The following is a 22,607-nucleotide window of genomic DNA, read 5'->3' on the forward strand; positions in this document are numbered from 1 at the left end:
TGCTGCCACTTTGTGTGTGAAGAATTTGATTCTAATTTCATTTCTGAATAAGTGGTCTGTAATTTTTAGGCTAGGTGTCCATGTCCTAGATTCCCCAACTAGTGGGAATAGTTTCCATCTACTTGTTTTAAAAATATTTTTAAAAGTTTTGATCAAATCACCCATCGTATTTTAAATTCCATGGAAAATAAGATTAGTTTGTGTAATCTCTATTCATAATTCAGTCCTTGGGGTGCAATCCCTCCTGTGTGTCAGGTTTGGCGGCAGGACCCCATCACCTTCCCACCTTCACCTGAATTAGTTCTGTGGTGGGAAGGCCCAGAGAGAGCCAACTCATCCCACTACCAATGGAGGCTCCATTATTTTCCTCAATAACACCCCCTCCTGTCATCATTCACCCATGTGCTGGGCCTCTCCACAATCTGAGGCTGTCATAATGGCAGCAACCATTGGTGTTGCTGCTGAGTTGAGAAGTGATGTCCGTCAATCTCCTCTCATCCCAGGGACCTTGACTGCAAGGGAAGGCTCGCCATTGGCCCGTCAAGGGAAGGCTCGCCACTGGCCTGTCAAGGGAAGGCTCGCCATTGGCCCGTCAAGGGAAGGCTCGTCATTGGCCCGTCAAGGGAAGGCTCGCCATTGGCCCGTCAAGGGAAGGCTCGCCATTGGCCCATCAAGAGGCTGAGTGACACACGTTGCAATGGGAGGTATCTCCCACTCACACCTCACTCCAGCAAATGGAGGAGATCCCTGCCACCTCTACAAGATTCCACCTTTGCAGTGCATAAAGTCATAGAAATCATCAGCACAGAAAACAGGTCTTTGGCCCATTGTGTCCACACCAGTCAGAAACAACCATCTAACCATTCTCACCCCTTTTTCTAGCACTTGGTCCCCATAACCTTTCTATGCCTTGGGTGGAAGAATCCTTCTGGTAATCCAAGGCTGCACTCTCTACAATGCCTTTATAAAATGTGGTATGGGAGGGGTAATCTAATCAGGGCTTCGTGCAGCTAAGGCTTGACTCCTATCCAAACTTGGCTTCAAGTGCTCATGATATTTAGGCCACTATTCCATGAGTACTTTAATCTCTTTCTCTCCTTTTTCATGACATATTAATGCCTGGACCTCCAAGCCATTTTTGGACCTCCACACTTTATAATGTCTGCCTGCCTTTTCTCCCATCCTCACTTCTGGAAGTTGGGTTACGGATTGACATTGACATTGAGTCGGCACACCCTCATCGGTGAGGTATTCCAATGGTTTGCCACTGCCTACTGCAGGACAGCTGGCCAGGACACCCTCCTGCTCCTGTTACCTGCCATCAGATCAATAATCAGCCCATTTGGCCACATTGTGAATACACATCCAAAGACCTAACATGGGACTCACACCAGTGAACCAACACCTGACCCAGAGATAGGGATGCTGCCCATTTATTTATAATGTATCCTGTCTGATTTATTCCTCTTTAAGCCCAACTCGCGCTGCTGTTACATTTACCAACATTTGCAAGAAGTCTGCCATATCCTACCATGCACAATTTGAAGGGTGAAATGAAAACATTCACAGTTCCCTGTAAATCAGCAGCAATCAACAACAGACTAATGACTTTAAAGCAACTATTGCAAATTGATTGATGCTGGAACTTTGGAGATTTAGATTACTCTGAACAGAGCAAATAGGAACAAGCCATACGAACACAGCAGGGTAACACATGTGCCGCAAATACACTCCAACACTGGCGTTCTTGTGAAAGTGACTTGCCAACTCTACCTTAACATAATACAAGTCTTTGTCATCAATGAGGACTTCCAGCTGTCCTGTGCGGGAGTGTTTCATTTTTGTAATCTCTCCTGCAAAATCAAAACCAAGAGCATTAGCTGTGTGCATAACACGTACGCCAATATGACTGCAGCTGCATTGTAAAACTTTCCAGAGCATGTTGCCTTTGGGAAAAGAGGACTTTTTACCCTGTCAATGCTAGTACTATTGAACACTTTTATAGCAGAGGTGGGGAGCAGAACCCAGCCACAACAATGGCACCTTTCCCAGAATGAAGAACAGTTAAAGCTGCAGCAGCCTCCCATGAGGTTACTGTGCAGCACTATAACCTAACCTTCAGCCAATAAAACTAATTAAAGGGAGCATGAATGCAGTTCAAAAAGGAACTGGACAAATATTTGGCACAACAACAGCGTGCATTTATTTAACACCTTGGACACAGCGAGGGAGCTACACACAACTGCCGTCAGACAACCCCAAAAGCAAATTCCTAAATAAAAACCGAAGGAGCTAAGGATGCTGGAAATCAAAAACAAAAACCGAAATTGCTAGAAAAGCTCAACAGGACTGGCAGAGTCTACGAAATAAATCAAAGTAAATGATTTGGGTCCAGTGACCGTTCCTCAGAACTGATGGTGGCTAGGAAAAGCTAGGCAATATATACAAAGATTTGGTGGTTTTATTTGGAGGGGGCGGTGAAATAAATTATAGGCAGAGATAGAGCCCAAAGAGAAAAGAACAAATGGACAGACAAAGGAGTGGATAACAATCAACCAAAGAGAATAAAAAGCTACGGATAGGGACTGTTAGTAGCTAACAATGGGTTGTGTGTAATAGCAAGGCCTGATGTGTGGGGTTGGGGTAAGGACATGGGAGAAGGTGCCTCAAGCTCTAAAATTGTTGAAATTGATATTGAATCGGTAGAGTTTCCAAGCAGAAAATGAGGTGCTGTTCTGCAAGCATGCGCTGAGCTGTGCTGGCACACTGAGATAGGGATGTTGGCCAGGGAACAGGGTGATATGTTACTGTGGATGCTAGAAATCTGAAATCAGAACAGAGACTGCGTCAAATCCTCAGGTCAGGCAGCACCTGCAAATCAGCGTGCACGCTTCAAATCCATGACCTTCCAACAACATTCTGATGATGGATCTATGACCTGAGGCATTAACTCTGCTTCTCTCTTCATTGGTGCCATCACATTTGCTATCGATTTACAATGAGAAAATATTTGACCCCGAGTCACAGAATAAACTGCTAGGATAGATGACGAAAGTGAGGACTGCAGATGCTGGAGATTCGAGATGAGATTAGAGTAGTGCTGGAAGAGCACAGCAGGTCAGGCAGCATCCGAGGAGCAGGAAAATCGATGTGTCAGGCAAAAACCCTTTATCAGGAAGCCTTTCATTCCTGATGAAGGGCTTTTGCCCGAAACGTCGATTTTCCTGCTCCTTGAATGCCGCCTGATCTGCTAGGATAGATGGTCTAAAGAATTCCCAAACAATATTTTTAATAAGGACAACAGCAAGGTGTAAAGAGAGGGGAGAGAGGCTAATGCACAGAATTTGAGAACTTGTTTTGAAAGGTCCTCCTGATTATTCAGTAATTATTTGGCGTCAAGTGACAACCTTTAACATAAACAACTAGAAAAGAGGTTAGACAATCCACCCCACTACCCACATCCCCAACCAGTTATTTACCATTAAAACATCAAAGAGGAAAGTGTCCCTTTGATGCTTGCTGTTTTATTTAAAAAAACAGCACCACCATTCTGACATCTGAAATAGGAGGAGTAAGCCATTCAGCCCCACAAGCCTGCTTTGCCATTTGATGTGATCAAGGTTGACTTGCGTCTCAATTCCATCTCCACCTGATAACTGTGGATTCCCCAGCTGAATAAGAAAGTATCTACCTCTTTGTATAATGCCATCCCCACCACCCTCCAAGGCTGAGAGTTCCAAACTTGCACAACCAACTGGGGTGAGGGCGGGTGAGGGTGGGCGAGGGCGGGGGTGGATGTTATCAACAGATATGGAAACACAGAATAAAAATGGAGCTAGAGTAGGTCATTCGGTCCTTTGGAACTGCTCCGTTATTTTCAACATGATCATAGCTGATCAGCCAACTCAGTCCCCTGTTTCTGCTTTCGCCGATACCCTTTGATCCCTTCATCCCACAGAACGATATCTCCTTCATGGCGACCTTCTGGCCTCAGTCACTTTTTGTGGCAGAGAATTCCTCTCTGAGTGAATAAATGTCTCGTTGTCTCAGTCCGAAATAGCATACCCCACATCCTTACACTGTGACCCTTGGTTCTGGACTTGCCAGTCATTGGAAACAAACCTTCCTTTTTTTTTAATATATATAGTAATTCGGTCTCTACCTGAGCTGCACTGCTATAAATTTGATTTGTTAATACAAACTTAATACAAACCTTCTACATTTGTAGAAATGTGATCTCCCTGATGAATGCACATAGGAAATAGAAGCTGGGAGATCAGGTGAAGTCTCAGTGTTTATGACCAATGCACACTCATTGTGATGAGCAAGCACAGTCTAATTGTTCCAACAAACTTTACTTTCGCAAAACTTCTAGAGTTCTATAAGGAAAAAGTTACACAACTCAGCTTACCATCTATTTTTATCTTGCGCTTTGGATGAATAATTTTCGCTGATAGTTTTCGCTTTGAGTAGTTCAACTGAAAGTCAACAGCCACATCCCTGTTGACAACTGACTTTGGGGTTCCCATGAAAAAGTGAAGTGTAGCCTCAGCCGGAAACCAGCTGTTCTTCTGAAAAAGAGAAATGCAGTTGTCAGGTTGAACTGTCCTGTATATAAAGGCAATATTTAGAAAAACACCTACTAAGAAGAGGTGCTAACAAAGTGCTCCAATACAGATGGCATCAATACTTTTGGGTTAATTGCAGAGCACGGTGGCACAGTGGTTAGCACTGCTACCTCACAGCGCAGGGACCCGGGTTCAATTACAGTCTCGGGTGACTGTGTGGAGTTTGCACATTCGCCCTGTGTCTGCATGGGTTTCCCCCAGGTTCTCCGGTTTCCTCCCACAGCCCAAACATGGAGAAAGTGAGGACTGCGGATGCTGGAGATCAGAGCTGAAAAATGTGTTGCTGGAAAAGCGCAGCAGGGCAGGCAGCATCCAAGGAGAAGGAGAATCGACGTTTCGGGCATAAGCATAAGGAATCTGAAGAAGGGCTAATGCCCGAAACGTCGATTCTCCTGATCCTTGGATGCTGCCTGACCTGCTGCGCTTTTCCAGCAACACCTTTTTCAGCACAGTCCAAACATGTGCAGGTTAGGTGGATTATAGGGATTAGGATAGCAGGGAGGGTCTGGTTAGCATACTCTTCAGAGGGTCAGTGTGGACTCAATGGGCTAAATGACCTGCTTCTACACTATAGTGTTTCTGTGTTTGCATCAAAATGTTATATTATTCCAAAATATTCAAATATTGCTTAAAATTTTAGGAGCATTTTTATTTTTAAATCCTCTAATGAAATGACAAGATTATAACGCTGTGCAAAGAACACCTGTGGCACAGTGTTAATGTCCCTGTTTCTGGACCAAGAGGCTTGGGTTCAAGTCCCACCTCCTCCAAAGATGTAATTTCCCCTCCCACGTGGTTGACAATGCCCTCCGGCGCATCTCAGCCACTTCCTGTACCTCTGCCCTTGAATCTAACCACTCCAATCACAAGGACAGAACCCCCCTGGTCCTCAACTTTCACCCTACTAACCTCCAGATACACTGCATCATCTGCTGCTATGTCCACCACCTACAAACAGACCCCACCACCAGGCATATATTTCCCTCCAACCCCTATCTGCATTCCGGAGAGACCATTTCTTCCACGACTCCCTTGTTAGGTTCACGGCCCCCACCAACCCACCCTGCACTCCCAACACCTTACCCTGCCACTGCAAGAAGTGGAAAACCTGCACTCACACCTCCATCCTTACCCAAAGGATCCTTCCCCATCCAACAGAAATTTACCTGTCCTTACACACATGATCTACTGTATCCGTTGCTCCTGATGTGTTCCCCTTTACATTGGGGAGATAGGATGTCAACTTGCAGAACATTTCAGAGAACATCTCTGGGGGACACACACTAAAAAACCCCACCGCCTTGTAGCCAAACACTTAAACTCCCCCTCCCACTCCGCCAAGGACATGCAAGTCCTGGGCCGCCTCCACCGCCAAGCCCTAACCACCCAATGCCTGGAGGAAGAACGGCTCATCTTCCACCTTGGGACCCTCCAACCACACGGGGTCAATGTGGATTTCACCAGTTTCCACATCCCCCCTCTCCCCACCTTATACCAGATCCAACCTTCCAACTCGGCACCACCCTCTTGAACTGTCCTACCTATCCATCTTCCTTCCCACCTATCCGCTCTACCCTCCTCTCTGACCTATCACCTTCACCCCCACCTTCATCTACCTATGTACCTTCCCCCCCAGCACCACCCCCCTCCCATTTATCTCTCAGCCCGCATGGGCCACTTCCTCATTCTTGATGAAGGGCTTATGCTCGAAATGTAGATTCTCCTATTCCTCGGTGGCTGCCTGACTGGCTGTGCTTTTCCAGCACCACACTCTTCGGCACAGTGGTAATGTCCCTGCCACTGGACTAGAAGGTCTGTGTTCAAGCCCCACCTGCTTCAGAGGTGTGTAGTAACATCTATCAACAGACTGATTTAAAAATGGCTAAAAATTATTGCAATGCAAAACAGGTTTGAAAAACTGATGCTGCAGTCATCCCTTCAAGACAAAGGGTGGGGTGGATTACATCCTGCAACTAACAAACCATCAACCCAGAGATATGAAAAAAGTGTTGCCAAACAAATGCACCCTTAGATGAGGGGGACTGAATACGTCACAAACATATCAGATCGAGTTATGTGCACTGTCATTTAAATTGTAGTTCAATATGAATGTTGCTAAACGTAAAAGTCAAAGGCTCTTGTGGTTCAGTAGTAGTGTCCCTACCTCTAATCCGGAAGGTCTGGATTCAAGACTCACCTGCTCCAGAAGTACGTTATAACATTTCTGAACAAGTTTTTTAAAAACATCTCAACATAATTTCTGTTTTATTTCCAGCATCCACAGTATTTTTGCTAACATTTTAGAAGACAATCAGTATGTGTTTTTGTGTTTGCGTCCTTTTAGTTTCTGCTATTGATGGTGTGTGCTTGAATAAGGCTTCAATACATCCCTGTCGTTGAGTGAACTGCAGTTCACCACCTCCTCAAAGATTTCAGACTGAGATTTTGCCAAAGTCAGTCATGCTGGAAATGACGGGCAGTTATTGCATCAACCAACACGCTTTAATAACCGATCAGGTGTTAGTTTAACCTTGCTTGCTGCGTGGCCTCGGTGTTAGAAAAATAAACATTTTGTCAGGGCTGAAATACAAATTATTAGTTTGCCATCGCATAACTGAGCATTTCTCTTATTTTTCAAATGTCAGTTTATTTTACAAAGACCAAGAGCTACAAATTTTACTCAGCCTGTAACAAATTAATAAAATAAACTCCAAGATGAATTGTAGTTCTGGTGATTGAGCAGACTGGAAACCAGTCTCAGCCCCAACATCCAAATGGAGCAAATTGAAAAGCCCTTTTGTATACATGAAATATTTGCAACAGTAATCAAAAGAGGGAGAGTAAAATATGGAGATAAAATTGAATTTTGCAGTCATGTTTACATAGCTATCCTCAACAGCTCCATAACTAGTCAATTCAAATAAATATCATTACTTCTATGTGTCAGAGGTGCTGAAACTCAACTTCAGTGGGCTGTAAATGGGTAATAGCAGTTCAGTCACAGAGATTGCGGCTTTCCCCTGGCTGTATTTTATGAAGAGGCTGTTCGCTATTCTCTACATCAAGAGCGAGAGTTGCAAAGGTTTTCAGGTGTCTATAATTTACATGTTACAGATTGGTGACCTAAATTTAACTTGGAACTGACATTTTCATGTTGTCACAGAGCATAAGCAATTTGAATAGTTGCCTAGCAGTATTTGAGTAGTTCAATGAAAACAAGAACATGCTGATGAAGACTTTTGGATTTCACTCATCAGACTAAAATTGCAAGAATACCAATTCCCAAAGGGAACAACACTTCATAGTGTATACGGGCATTGATTGGTTGGCAAATGGACCCTTGTCGATTGAGACATTTCCTAGGGCCTATTGTCCATCACACTTTGATTGAAAGAAGAACAATGTTAGAATGCTTTTTGTTTTGTTCTGCAAAGGACAAGGTATGAATATATGCAAGTGTAAGTCACATTGAGCTGAACATCATCTTAATTTGGCAACTCATGTAAAGATATTTTGTTATGATACATCTCTGGAACAGCTGGGACTTGAATTCCAGGCCTCCTCATTCAGAGCTGGGGTCACTATCATTGTGCCACAACAGCCCCCATTCGTGTAATACTTAGGACACTCAGTTTGTTACCAGGCGCTGCCCAATTGTGGAACCACAAGACCTTACATTCTGAGTTTTGCAAGTATGAACAATAAAATCTAATCTCACCTAAATCTAATCTAGTTGAATACAATTAGTACTGTGTCTATTGCCAACAATTAAAGGGATATGATTCACCGGTCGTTGGGATATATGGCCAATATATCTGGCGTCCCTCCGGACTTTGGTGTGGTTAGCAGAACCTCATTTTGACATATGAACTTTCCTGATGAGTGCAAGATTTAAAAAAAGGTTCAATAGCATTATACTCAAGGGTTTAAAGCCAGGTTCATTCACAAAACTCATACTCCAGCTAAATGCACAGACTGTTTTCATGATTAACCTGATCAGTTGTCAAGCATTTCAATGAGTCAAGTCAATCAATTCAAAAACAAACATGCTGCAATTAATTCAAATATGTCTAAATTGCAGCTTTTTGAATCTGGCAGACATTCAGTAAAATTATGTTTGGCTCCAGTTACTGCTTCCAAAGCAAGTTATTAGCTTGCCAATTGGAAATTAAAGAGTCTAGGTTTCCGTTTTAAAGAGAACAGAGGCTCTATGTAGTGTTAGATTTGGTTTGATGCAGGTTTGAGTAGATGCAGATAGGTGCATGGCAAACGTACAGCTCGGAATTTTACCAAGCCCTTGGAAATGGCAGGGAAGTGGGAAGCCTGGCAAGATGGTGTGGGAATAGTGTGATAAGATGGTATTAACCACTTGCTTGGAGCCAACTGTGCCACTAAGTCATCAATTAACAATCTATTGCCATCTCCGAATGCATGCTGGCTCCTGTAGGGATGCTCATGGCTGGGAGAGTGGGCGCTTTCAAATGGTGAGTTTCCAATGAGGGGTGCCAGGATGGGGCTCCTTTTGGGAACCCTCCCATCAGTCCACAGAGGTACTCCTGGTGGCAAAGGTAATTCCACCCTCCCACAGATTGGAATGGCCTGCCAGCCTGAGTACTGGCATCACCAGCCTCCACTTATCGCTTTTTGAGGGTACCTGGTCAGTGATGTTGCAGCATCTCATTATAAGCCACTGTAAGGGGTGAGGCTGCTGGACTGTGCACCCTCCAGTTAGGGAATGGCAGCTATTCATAGCAGGGGCAATGGTCACAGAATTGGGCCCCACTGGGAAGGTACCTCTGGAGGGTCCCATTACTTGCCTGAACAGGACAGACTCACGCTTTCAGCCTCTGCCAGGACCTCAATATAATTCAACCCAGAGAATTAAGTACCGCCTTACTACAACTTATGAAGTCCAGGGTCTGCAACATCAGACCCAAACGGTGACCTTCAATGTCACTTGTATCGAACGGTGGACAGTTCACTGTCCCAACAAGTGAATGAGGACTAGAACACGCATCTCATTGAACCTAAGTTTATCCAGAGCTTCCTTTGTTGCACCCCTTCCTATGAAGTGAATTCATTCTGACACAACGCTGAAATGGTCCTGAAGATTAATGCTCAGAAGACACAAAGCCAAAGCTTTTTACACACTTGCAAAACATGAAACACTATGTGAAGTGTCAAGATGTGATTCCATGATGTGGGCAACACCTGAACAGTCAGATTGTGTTAAGTCCCAATTTAAAATAATTAGTCAAGTTCCTTGTGCTGTCCAGTTATATTTGCTATAAGTGACAAGCAACCCATTCTCTGAGATCCAAGGGGTTACGTTCAAATCGTATGCTTTTTTTTCCTGAATTATCCAAGAGCCTGTGAGCCCACAGTATCTTGGCCAGTCAAGAGCATGTTTTAAAACTAATCAGTGAAGTATAAATTGTTTGATTGCTTGAAATTTGGCATTCTTGCATCAGTCCTGATGAGTCCAAGCAGAAAAGCTTTGAGGGTGTCTCATTTTTCAGCAATATTCAACCGCTGTATTATTGAATGACTGTTTTGCAAAGTGTATATGAAGTTCCTGTGCTGTGTTCTGTTTTCTCCTCCAAGTATTCCTGGAAAACGACAGAGTGGGCAATGACTACTGCAGATGGGGATGTAAACAGCTGCCAGTGATAATTAGCAATACTGCCCTTTAGTTATACATTGATTCACTCATGTGTGACCTGAAGTCAGTTGTAATGTCATTCCTGTATTGAATTTATTCATTGGCAGTGCTATCTCACAGGCCAGTCAAGCAGCAGCCTGACACAGTCATACTCATGGAATCGTACCTCACAGACAATGTCCCAGACACCACCATCACCATCCCTGGGTATGTCCTGTTTCACTGGCGGGACAGACCCAGCAGAGTTGGCAGCATGATGGTATACAGTTGGGACAGAATTGCTCTGGACGTCCTCAACACTGACTCGGGATTTCATGAAATTTTATGGTATCAGATCAAACAAGAACACGTCCGACCGCTAATGTTCCCATCTCCTTGATCAACCCTCTGCTGACAAATCAGTAGCCCTTCCATGTTAGACTCCAACGGAGGAAACACTGAGAATGGCAAGAGTGCAGAGTGTAGTCTGGATGAGGGATTTCAATGTCCACCTCCAAGAGCAACGTTATTGATTGAGCTGGTCGGGTTCTAAAGGGCATAGCTATTAGACTGGGTCTGCAGCAAATGGTGAGGTAACTAACAAGTGGGAAAACCATATCTGACCTCATTATTGCCAAAGTGCTGGCTGCAGATGCAGCTGTCCATGATGGTATCGGTAAGAGTGACCACCATACAGTCCTTGTGAAGACAAAGTTCCATCTTCACATTGAGAATATCCTCTATCTGTTGTGTGGCACTATCACTGTGCTAAATAGGACAGATCTACAAACAAGACTGGGCATCCATGAGGTGCTGTGGGCCATTAACAGCAGCAGAATAGTATGCCAGCACAATCTGTAACCTCATGGCCCGGCACATCGTCCACTCTGCTGCTATCGTCAATCCACGGGATTAATCAATGAGGTGTCAGCATGATGAAACTACATCAAAGCATTATTTACACATTAAACAGCATAAGCAACAAGTGACAGACAAAGCTAAACGACTCCACAACCAATGGATCAGATCTAAGATCTGCAGTCCTGCTGCATCCGGTGTGAATGGTGATGGACAATTTAACAAATCACAGTAGAAAGAGGCTCCACAAAACTCCCCATTCTCAGTGGTGGAGGAGCCCAGCACATCAATGAAAAAGATAAGGATGAAGCATTCACAATGACTTTCCAACAAAAGTGCTGTTCTAGGGAAACACCTGGTGCTGTGTAGTTAAATGCCAATTGTTAGGCGATACAACTAGCTTTCCAGAAAAGGGGCAATAAGGAGGTTTCACTGAGTGAGTGAGCGAGAGAGATACACAGACAGACTTCGGCCCCCTACAATAACTGTCAGAGTGGGAAAAGAGTGGAGCTGGAGAAAGCATAGCAGCCCAAGCAGCAGAGGAGAAGCCTGGGATGAGGTGGGGTGGGTGGGGAGATTTGGAAGCTGGTGAATTCTATGTTAAGGCCGTATGGTTGTAAGTTAGCAAGACGGAAGATAAGGTGTTCTTCCTCCAGTTTGCATGTCCATCCTAGGCCTCCATCAACTCAAGGCCACATGTCTTTGGGGGAGTGGGAGGCAGAGTTGGAAATGGATAGAGAGCAGAAGATGGGTTTGTTTGGAACTTATGGATCATATATGCTCACTGAACTGGTTCCTGAGTTTGCGCTCGGTCTCTCCATTGGTCAAGTCATAGCCTGACATCAGAATTTTCTCTCAAATTCCCCGGATGTGAAAAGCATTTATCTTAAATCCTGGGAAAATCACCACAGGAGTCCTAGATCCAACTGCCTTCACCTACTTTATCAATGGCTCTCTCTCCATTTAGAGGGAATGTTTACTGATGAAGGCACAAAAATTCAGAAACATTCACGACTCTTCAAATATGCAAAACAGCCCATGTACTCACGCAGCAAGAACTAGGCTACATTCAGACTTCGATTTTTAAGTGCCAAGTAATGTTCAAATCACACAATTATCAGCTAATTACCAAACCCAACAGGAGTCTGACCATCTCCCCTTGATGTTCAAGGGAATTACAATTGCTGAATCCCTCTCTGTGTACAGGAGCAACTGAGGCATGAGAATACCATCCCTTCCAAGTCACAGATCATCTTGACAGCCTCTCTAACAGCACCATGGGCTGTACCTACACCATGTAGACTACAATGGCTCAAGCAGTGGATTCAGCAGAACATTCTCAGGGAAATTTGGAATGGGCAATATATGCTGGCTTAGTGAATGATGCCTGCAACCAATGAATAACTAACTTAACAAAAACTTGTATTGCCATTGGGAGCCCTATGAGCAGATATGGTCCCCACACCTTAGGAAGGACATATTGGCCTTGGAGAGGGTACAACCTAGCTTTACTAAAATGATGCCTTGACCTCAGGGATTAAGTTTGAGGAGAGATTATAAAAATTATGCATGCTTTCTCTATAATTTAGAAGGTTAGGGGGTGATTGGACCAAACTCTTCAGGGATTTAACAGGAAAAGACAAGATACATAACATATTTCCACTGGTTGGGGATTCGAGAAAAACATAGTCTGAGAATTAGGGCTAGACCATCCAAGAGCGGGGTTAGGAGGCACTCCTGCATAAAAAAGGGAGAGATTTGGAACGGTGTTCTACAAATGGCAGTGGATGCTGGATCAGTTGTTAATTTTGAATCTGAGATAGATACATTTTTCTTAAGCAAATGGTATTAAGGGATATGTGCCAAAGACAGAAATATGAAGTTATTCCACATGATCCCACTGAATGGCAGATCAGGCTGGAGGGGCTGAATGGCCTACTCCTGTTCCTGTTTCCCGTGTTTCTATGGCGAGCTTGAAAAGAAACAAAGATACTACAGCTCGATGTAACCTAATCCCCAAAACCCAAAGAGGAAACTACTAAATTGGCTACAATTCAAAAAATAAATAATAAGGAATACTTCCAGCTGAATAATGCATCTGTACTCTTCATTGGCAGCTTCTCATGAATTTGTAAACCCATTGCAGATTATTCTTGACGTTTCACTACATTTCATCTCAGTTTTACTTATCATCAAACTGCGGTATATTGCTGAGACAGCCCATAGTCTAATTGAAGTACATGTTTTGCAGTCACGTTGGAAAATAAAAGTCATGACACACTGGCTATGAATTTAACAGCTCCCACTTATTGGAAGACAGGGAGAAAGGAAGACAGTTAAAATACCCTGCATCAGTTAACACAATCCACTCCATTTCTTTCCCAGTGTCCCCACGTTAACCTCCTTTTTAGAGTCTCCATTACTCACCTTGATCACTGCACCAACCTGTCCGCCCTGCTGTCAGTGGCTCAGTCAATTACACCCTCACCTCTTGGTGAGGAGGTTCTGAGTTCAAGTCCCACTCCGTTTCTTGAACACAAAAATCAAGGCTGTTGCTCCTGCGCAGCACTGAGGGAGTACTGCACTGTTATAGAGGCACCTGCTTTTGGGCAAGACATGACACGGAGGGCTTGTCCAAGAGGCATAGAAAACTCACAATTATGAAGAGAGGGAGATGGTCGCTGACAGCTGTGACCACTGAGGGTTGAAGGTTTGGGAGAGACAAGCAGCATGGAAAAGCTCAGCTCCGCAAGAGGAGGGCCCGGGGAAACAGAGGCCAGTGAGCTACATCCCTTCTTAACCAACTGTGCTCCTCTGCACTGAATTCAGCTGAGACTACCCTCTCAGAGAGGGCTCTTGAGCAACAGCAGGCAATATCTAACTCCAATACTGCCATTAACACAAAGATAAGCACCAAAGGTACAAACCATTGTTTTGCAATGGAAAGCTGGGACTTATTTCAAATAAGAGCAGGTGATTCAAACGCAATTAAGAGTGTGGCGCTGGAAAAGCGCAGGTCAGGCAGCATCCGAGGAGCAGGAAAATCATGTTTCGGGCATAAGTCCTTCATCAGGAAGGGCTTATGACCTGCTGTGCTTTTCCAGCACCACACACACGACTCTGATCTCCAGCATCTGTAGACCTTACTTTCTCCCAACTTAAACACATTGTCCCGCTTAATACTTAGTCATACAGCACAAAACAGACCTTTCAATCCAACCAGTCCATACCAACCATAATCCCAAACTAAACAAGTCCCACCTGCCTGTGCTAGGCCCATATCCCTCCAAAATGTTCTTATTCATGTACTTATCCAGATGTCTTTTAAATGTTGCAACCGTACCAGCATCCACCACTTCCCCTGGGAGTTCATTCCACAAACGAACCACTCTCTGTGCAAAAACGTTGCCTCTCATGTCCTGTTTAAACCTCTCTCCTCTCATTTTAAAAATATGCCCCCTAATGTTGAAATCCCTCATCCAAGGGAAAAGACATCTGCCATTCACCTTATCTCAACCCCTCATGATTTTATTGTTCAAGTCAGTCACACAAAAATACAGAGTCTTTAGCCATTAACACATTGCTAATTCTGGGAGCTTGAGGTGTGCATAATAACTGCTGTGACTTCCTACTTTACAACGCCCTAGAAACTTTGAATAGACTTCTCATATTAGAGTTGATCTTTCTCTGCACCTTCTCTGTAGCTGTCACCCTGTATTCTGCATTCTGTTCTGTTGTACTTACATATGGCATGATTTGGCAAAACAATACTTTTCACTATATATTAGTACGTGACAATAATAAATCAATCCAAATCAAATCTCTAGCTGTACCATTGTGTATAATGCAAGTGATAAGAATGCAAGTCTTTAGATTTATTAGTTGTCAGAGATTGATCCTATGAGACCCTGGCTGTGATCCTCTGCCCCTCATTTATGCTCCCCCCTCCAGCCAAGTGGTCAATCTGGCCAAGGACAGAGCCAGGAGACTGCGACTTTTGATGTTAATGAAGCTTTGGCCTCCAGGGGATTGGCCTCACTGGGTTTTGACCAGTGGCTGAAGCTATCCACCTCCTAACATTTATGGTGCATGCTCTGAATGGGTTGTCATGTTAAAAAGTAAAGTCCCCTTTGTCCCACTGGGCTGCTCTCTCATTAGAGGGAGATGACTGGTGGCGAGTTTAACCTGAGGGTCACCTTGCCTCAGGAGAGAGGACAATCAGAGTCATAGAGATGCACAGCATGGAAACACACCCAGAGATCCAACTTGTCTGTGCCAACCAGATGTCCTAAATTAATCGAGTCCCACTTACCAGCATTTGGCCCTTCCTGTTCATGTACCCATGCAGATGCCTTTTAAATGTCATAATTGTACCAGCCTCCACACCTCCTCTGGCAGCTCATTCCATACACATGCCACCCTCTGCGTGAAAATGTTGTCCCTCAGGACCCTTTTTATATCTTTACCCTCTCACCTTAAACCTATGCCCTCTAATTTTGGACTCCACTACCTTGGGGAAAAAGACCATGGCCATTTATCCTATCCATGCCCCTCATAACTTTGTAAACCTCTATAAGGTCACCCCTCAGCCCCCGACACTCCAGGGATAACAGCCCCAGCATGTTCAGCCTCTCCCTATAGCTCAAGCCCTCCAACCCTGGCAACATCCTTGTAGATCTTTTTTGAACTGTTCCAAGTTTCACAACATCTTTCCTATAGCAGGGAGACCAGAGTTGAATGCAGTATTCCAAAAGTGACGTAGCTACTGTCCTGTACAATTGCAACATGACACCCCAACGCCTATACTCACGGCACTGGCCAATAACGGCAAGCCTCCCAAAAGCCGCCTTTTTTACCCTTTCTACTCTCAACTCCACCTTTGAGGAACTATGAACACCTGCTGCCCAAGGTCTGCTTGTTTGGCAACACTCCCCAGGGACCATACCATTAACTGTATAAGTCCTGCCCTGATGTGCCATAGAGTCATGCAGCTCAATCCAATCAGACCACGCAGAACATAATTCCTGAGTAGAGACTGAGAATGAAAGTCTTTCATGTTAACCTCAGCCAGTGCAGGAATTGTAAACATGCAGTTGGCATCACTAGATCCAAACCAGCCATTCAGCTAACTGAGCTAACTAATCACTAGCTGCCCAGTTACATCTTCACACAAGTTAGTGGGCGGCACGGTGGCACAGTGGTTAGCACTGCTGCCTCACAGCGCCAGAGACCCAGGTTCACTTGCCGCCTCAGGCAGCCGTCTGTGTGGAGTTTGCACATTCTCCCCGTGTCTGCGTGGGTTTCCTCCGGGTGCTCCGGTTCTCCCACAGTCCAAAAATGTGCAGGTTAGGTGAATTGACCACGCTAAATTGCCCTTAGTGTTAGGTGTAGGGTAATGGGTCTGGGTGGGTTGCGCTTCGGCGGGTCGGTGAGGACTTGTTGGGCCGAAGGGCCTGTTTCCGCACTGTAAGCAATCTAATCTAAAGTTATATGAACATTTTCAATCTAGTTTATAGCAAAATGCCATGTTTAGAATTGAGTTTCTAACTGACTTGCCATCTAACAATTCCTTTAAATTCTTTGGATGTCGGAGGATTAATAACAGGAAGGTTAGAGAAGAGCCAGCACCAAGGAAGTTTCACTCCAGTTTCCGTGGTGGTTGTCATGGTGAAGTGGGTATTGATCTACTCCAAAGCTGCTGTACAGTACATTTTAGAACTAGGTGCTGCCTAGCTCCCACTTTTTTTTTAAAACCTATCAAGGACAGTGAGGAAGAGATACCTGATGAACGTAGGAGTATGCTGCCTCCAGCAGATACTGCTGTAGTCCTTTGTCCCGCTTTATTAGCATCACAGAAACTTCAGCAGGGCCCGAGAGTGGAAACGTAGGGCCAGAGGTTCCCAAGGGATAGGACATTTCGGAACAAATCTGCCATCCGATCTGTTTGGAGACTGCAGAGAAACAAAATGTCATTTGTAAATCATGTGTAGGTGCGATACAGAAAACCAAAGTGCCTCACATCCCCATGACTCACCAAATGCAAGCTACAATAGGTATAATGCTACTGAGGGCAATGGTTTCAGTTTTTTTGTCATTTGAGTGAAAGTTATGAACGTGCCAGTAATCAGGCTGAATAAAGAGGAATATTCAGGAAACATATTCAACAAAGCAGATTAGTAAGTGGAGTAATTAGACTGAGTAACTCAGTGAATTCATCAGCATTGTAGTGGCGCTGTTCAAACATCCAGAGCAGTAGTTTAGTGTAAAGGCCTCACGTACTCGCACCTCAGGAGGTATCACAGAATCGTAGAAACAGGCAACAGGGTTTTGGCTGCCTATGGAGCCTTTTCTCAATGAAAGAAGTGTAATGCGTACGTAAATCTGCTCGGGGCAGCACGGTGGCTCAGTGGTTAGCACTGCTGCCTCACAGCGCCAAGGGCTTAGGATCGATACCAGTCTCAGGTGACTGTGTGGAGTTTGCACATTCTCCCAGTGTCTGCGTGGGTTTCCTCTGGGTGCTCCGGTTTCCTCCCACACTCCAAAAATGTGCAGTTTAAGTGGATTGACCATGCTGAATTGCCCAGAGTGTCCAAGGATGTGCAGACTAGGTGGCTAGCCATGGGAAATGCAGGGTTACATGGATAGGGTAGTGGGGTGTCTCTGGGTGGGACGCTTGATGTGGACTCGATGGGCCGAATAACCTCTTTCCGCACGGTAGGAATTCTGTTGCACTACCACCTCACATACCTTATCCCCTCACCCATTTATTCAGCTGTCACGGTAGCCTCTAGTCCTTTAAATCCTGGAATACAGCACCAATTGTCGAAAGAAAGGACATGGTTTTAATGTTGACACACACAGCATCAAAATGTATATTCTTGTCTGCTTGGGGCACTAAAGAAGGTTTCTAAGTCTACTCAGAAGATCTGGTCCAATAATATTTTTGAGAAAGGAATAGCATCAGAGTACCTGTGGTCATACTTTGGGGAGAGTCTATATCTCAACAGAGGTGGTGTTGGATGGATTAGAATGTCTGAAGGTGGATAAATCTCCTGGTCCTGACCATATATATTCAAGAATACTGCAAGAGGCTAGAGAAGAAATTGTAGAGGCCCTGGCTAATATTTTTGCATATTGTTAGCCACAGGTGAGGTCCCGGGAAACTGGAGCGTAGCGAATGTTGTGCCATTGTTCAAGAAGGCTGCAAAAAAAAAAATCTAGGAACTATAAACCAGGTAAGTGGTAAGTAAGTTAGGTGAGAAGATTCTGAGGGATATACGATACACATGCATTTGGAAATTCAGAGTTTAATGAGGAATAGTCAGCATTATTTTGAGAGTGCAAGATCACAAATTTATTAGAGTTCTTTGATGAAGTGACCAGGAAGGTTGACGAGGGTAGTGCAGTAGGTGGAGTTTATATGGCTTTCAGTAAGGCCTATGATAAGGTTCCACATAGTATGCTGCTCTGGAAAGTTAGAATGCATGGAATCCAAGGGGAGCTGACAAATTAAACACACAGTTGGCTTGATAGTAGGAAACAGAGGGTAATAGTGGAAGGATGCTTGTCGGACTGGAGGGCTGTGACATGTGGTGTGCCTCAGGGGTCGGTGCTGGGCCCGTTACTGTTTGTTATCCATATCAATGATTTGGATGAGAATGTAGAATGAATGATTAGTAAGTTTGCTGGTGACATTAAAATAGGTGGTGTCATGGACAGTGAGGAAGGTGATCAGAAATTGCAGCAGGAACTTGATCAGCTGGGGAAGTGGGCCAGGAAATGGCAAAATGGAGTTTAATATAGATGTACCGCCTTCCTAACCTGCAATCTTCTTCCTGACCTCTCCGCCCCCACCCCAGTCTGACCTATCACCCTCACCTTGACCTCTTTCCACCTATCACATTTCCGACGCCCCTCCCCCAAGTCCCTCCTCCCTACCTTTTATCTTAGCCTGCTGGACAAACTTTCCTCATTCCTGAAGAAGGGCTTATGCCCGAAACGTCGATTCTCCTGTTCCCTGGATGCTGCCTGACCTGCTGCGCTTTTCCAGCAACACATTTTCAGCTCTGATCTCCAGCATCTGCAGACCTCACTTTCTCCTTTAATATAGATGTGTAAGGTCTTGCATTTTGGAAGGTTAAATGAAGGTAGGAATTTCATGGTGAATGATCGGATCTTAAGGAGTTTAATAGAACAGATGTACCTCGGAGTTCAGGTGCACGGTTCTTTGAAAGTGGAGTCACAGGTAGACAGGGCAGTGAAGTTGGATTTTGGCACAATGGCCTTCATCAGTCAGGGCATAGAGTATAGAAGTTGGGGAGTTGTGTTACAGTTGTACAGGGCTGCATTGGAGTATTGTGTTCAGTTTTAGTCACCCAAAATTTACAAGGGTGTTGCCAGGAATGAACAAGCTAGGACCTTTCTCTTTAGAGTGTAAGAGACCGAGGGTTCTTATAGAAATGTATGGATAGGGTGAATGCACTCCGTCTTTTTCCCAGGGTTGGGGAACTGAGGACTAAAAGGCATCAGTTTATGGTTAGAGGAGGAAAAATAAAAGGGATCCTGAGGGGCAACTTTTTTTTTTTTACACAGATGGTGGTATGCACATGGAATGAGCTGCCAGCAGAAGTGGTTGAGGCGGGTACATTAACATTTAAAAGGCATTTGGACAAATACATGGATAGGAAAGGTTTAGAAGAATATGGGCCAAATGCAGGGAAATGGGGTTAGCGTGGATGGACATTTTGGTCGGCATGGACCGGTTTGGGCCAAGGGACCTGTCTCCGTGCTGTAGGACTCTATGACTGATGGATAACCACCTATTTAAAAGGGAAGACAGAACATGGCTGGAGAATTATAGCCCAATCAGCTTTTCCTCAGCAGTTTAAAAAAAATTGAATCCTGACTGAAGGAGCGAATAGAAGATCTCAAAGTGAGGACTACAATAAAAAATGGATTTCAAAACAGAAAATCTTGCTTGACCAATCTTAAACTTTTGAGAAGGCAATAGAGTGATAATGGTAGTGCAGTAGATATGATGTATCTAGACTTTCAAAAGGTCTTCAATAAGGCGTCTGATCACAAGCTAATGAATAATGCTAGAGAATATGGATTGAGTTATAGTACAAAGAACATTACAGAACAGGAACAGGCTCTTCAGTCCATGATATTATGCTGAACATGACGCCAAATTAAACTAATCCCTCCTGCCTGCCCTTGGTCTGTATCCCTCCATTCCTTGCACATTCATGTGCTTACCGAAAAGTCCTTAAACGTCCCTGTCATATCAGCCTCTTTCACCACCCTGGTAGCAGGTTCCAGGCTCCTACCACCACTCTGTGTAAAAGACTTGCCCCCCTCACAATCTCCTTTGAACTTTCCTGCTCTCACTTTCAATGCATACCCCCTAGTATTAGAGATTTCTTCTCTGGGGAGAAAGATTTTGACCATCAACCCAAGCTATGCATCTTATAATTTTCTATTTTTCTATCAGATCTCCCCTTAGCCTCTGCTGTGCCAAAGAAAACAATCTGGTTTTTCTAGCCTCTCGTTATAGCTCATGCTATAGAACTGGTACTTTTTGATAGGAAGATTAGAGGAGTCATGTATGGCTTAGAAGGTGAGAGTCAAACTGGGTTGCAAGCAGATATGGATTTCAAAGTGAAGTCAGCATTCTGCTGGTGGTTCAACCTCACGGTCACAATACCTCAGGCAAGAAGCGAGGTTGAGAGCTTCATAGTGACCTCAGCTCATGCGGGAATTGAACCCACACTGTTGTCATCACTCGGCATTGCAAATCAGCCATCCAACCAGCTGAGCTAACTGACCCCCTAATTAGACTGGGAACCTGTGGGAAGCTAACTGCTCACATAATTTGGAAGCTACTCTCATTCTGACATGCACCATCGCAGGAAAATCTTCTATCTTTGCCAGCCCTGGCAGACAATTAATCCGTCACGATTCCTAATGGACTGTCAGCTCCTGGCCGGAAGATCTTGATTTCTCCGGTGTAGGATCGGAATCCCCCTTCAAACGGGAAATTTACAGAATTTGAAAAACCCCAAAGTGTGCACACTCAGTACAAAGGTGGACTCTACAATAAGGTATTAATTCAAACATCGCAACAGAACCGATCTAATTATGACACTTGAAAATAGAAGATTATCACAGGTCTGTTGCAAGGTAGTTGTCACTGCCTGATGCAGTAATTATAGGCAATGGTCTGGGAGAACCTTGTAACTTAGTTGAGAAATTGAGAATTGCATCGTTGTAAACAAATGGTTTCAGACAACAACCATCACACAGCCCCACACACTGCTGTTGAGGAAGAAGAACAACAAATATTTGCCCTTTGTTTTTGAAGCCAGAGATCCCTCACTATGGGGTGCAGAGGCCCATTGTATTCTACTAATGGGAGTGACATGAGAACAGAGTCTTTCCTGTCTCAATCAGAGCATGGAATAAACTAAAACCGGGCAAAATTCAGCAGAGTGGCAGCAGGCCGTGCGGTTGTGACATTGTCATATGGATCATAAAAAGAGGATGAAATCGAAGGAACTTTACTGGAGTTGGAAGTTGTATCAAGATTGTTCAAACTGACACAATCCGACAATCAACACCAGACAACTAATGGTGTGGGAGATTGTGTTCTAGCCAAATTGGAGTGATAATCGGTCTGAGGTTTTGTTTTTGGTAAGGATTTGGGATGAAATGACATAGCGTTTTAGCCACATTTTAGATTCCATGGTCATCACCAGGCTCTTCATCCCAGAGTTTTTTTTTTGAAACTGAATTCAAATTCCACCATCTGCCCCCAGCAGGATTTGAACACAATGCCCCCAGAACAGCTTACAACTCCTCCCCTCTCTAGCTCTGACATTCACAAAACCAGCCTGAAATATTTCAGTGGAACCAAGCAGAGCTGTGACATCTATCTCAGCAGCAGGTCTGGAGGGCAATGCACGTTGAACAAAACTATCTGTACAAGGACACTTCAGGAAATGTCAGGCAAGGTCTTCACTTGAACCTTTGCTGGTATTGAGCATTTCTCGCTAACTCGGTACTTTCCACTGCTTGGCAAGCAGACAGTCAATAAGAAACCACAGAAGGCTTGGGTCAGGTGTAATTATTGCAGTTCAAGCCAGGACAAATGAAACCGACATAAGGCTCCTCTTACGACGAGAGAATGCGGCCCCTCATGAGCCTATGCTGCAGGAGATACACAAAGCAGCACTGTCAACAGTTGTAAATGAAGAACTCTCTCTCCTTGGAGTCAGCAATGAATGCTTCAGCACCAGTTTTGGGCTACAATTTCCTCCTCTCCTAACGAATGGTCTATGATGCTGCAGCTTTCCTCCTCCCCATCTGGACATAGTTTCAAACATCCGCTCAAATGTATTTCAGAGAGGGAAAATAATTTCGCAATCAATTTATTTACTTTGCCACGGATGAATCTGGCTTCAGGCAGTTGGCAGGAAATG

General features: G+C 44.4%; 1 protein-coding gene across 2 annotated transcripts in view; it reads right to left on the reverse strand.

Annotated features, from left to right (window-relative positions):
• Positions 1-22,607, reverse strand: part of LOC122560484 — a 429,307-nt gene that overhangs the window by 248,740 nt on the left and 157,960 nt on the right. For both annotated transcript variants that reach the window (XM_043711128.1, XM_043711129.1), the window contains exons 21-23: positions 16,909-17,078; positions 4,412-4,571; positions 1,774-1,853 (exon numbers count right to left, since the gene is read on the reverse strand). In XM_043711128.1, coding sequence (XP_043567063.1) covers positions 1,774-1,853; positions 4,412-4,571; positions 16,909-17,078 — 410 coding nt within the window. The remainder of the gene's footprint in view (positions 1-1,773; positions 1,854-4,411; positions 4,572-16,908; positions 17,079-22,607) is intronic.

This window comes from Chiloscyllium plagiosum, chromosome 21 (assembly GCF_004010195.1).
Source record: "Chiloscyllium plagiosum isolate BGI_BamShark_2017 chromosome 21, ASM401019v2, whole genome shotgun sequence".
Lineage (NCBI taxonomy): Eukaryota > Metazoa > Chordata > Chondrichthyes > Orectolobiformes > Hemiscylliidae > Chiloscyllium > Chiloscyllium plagiosum.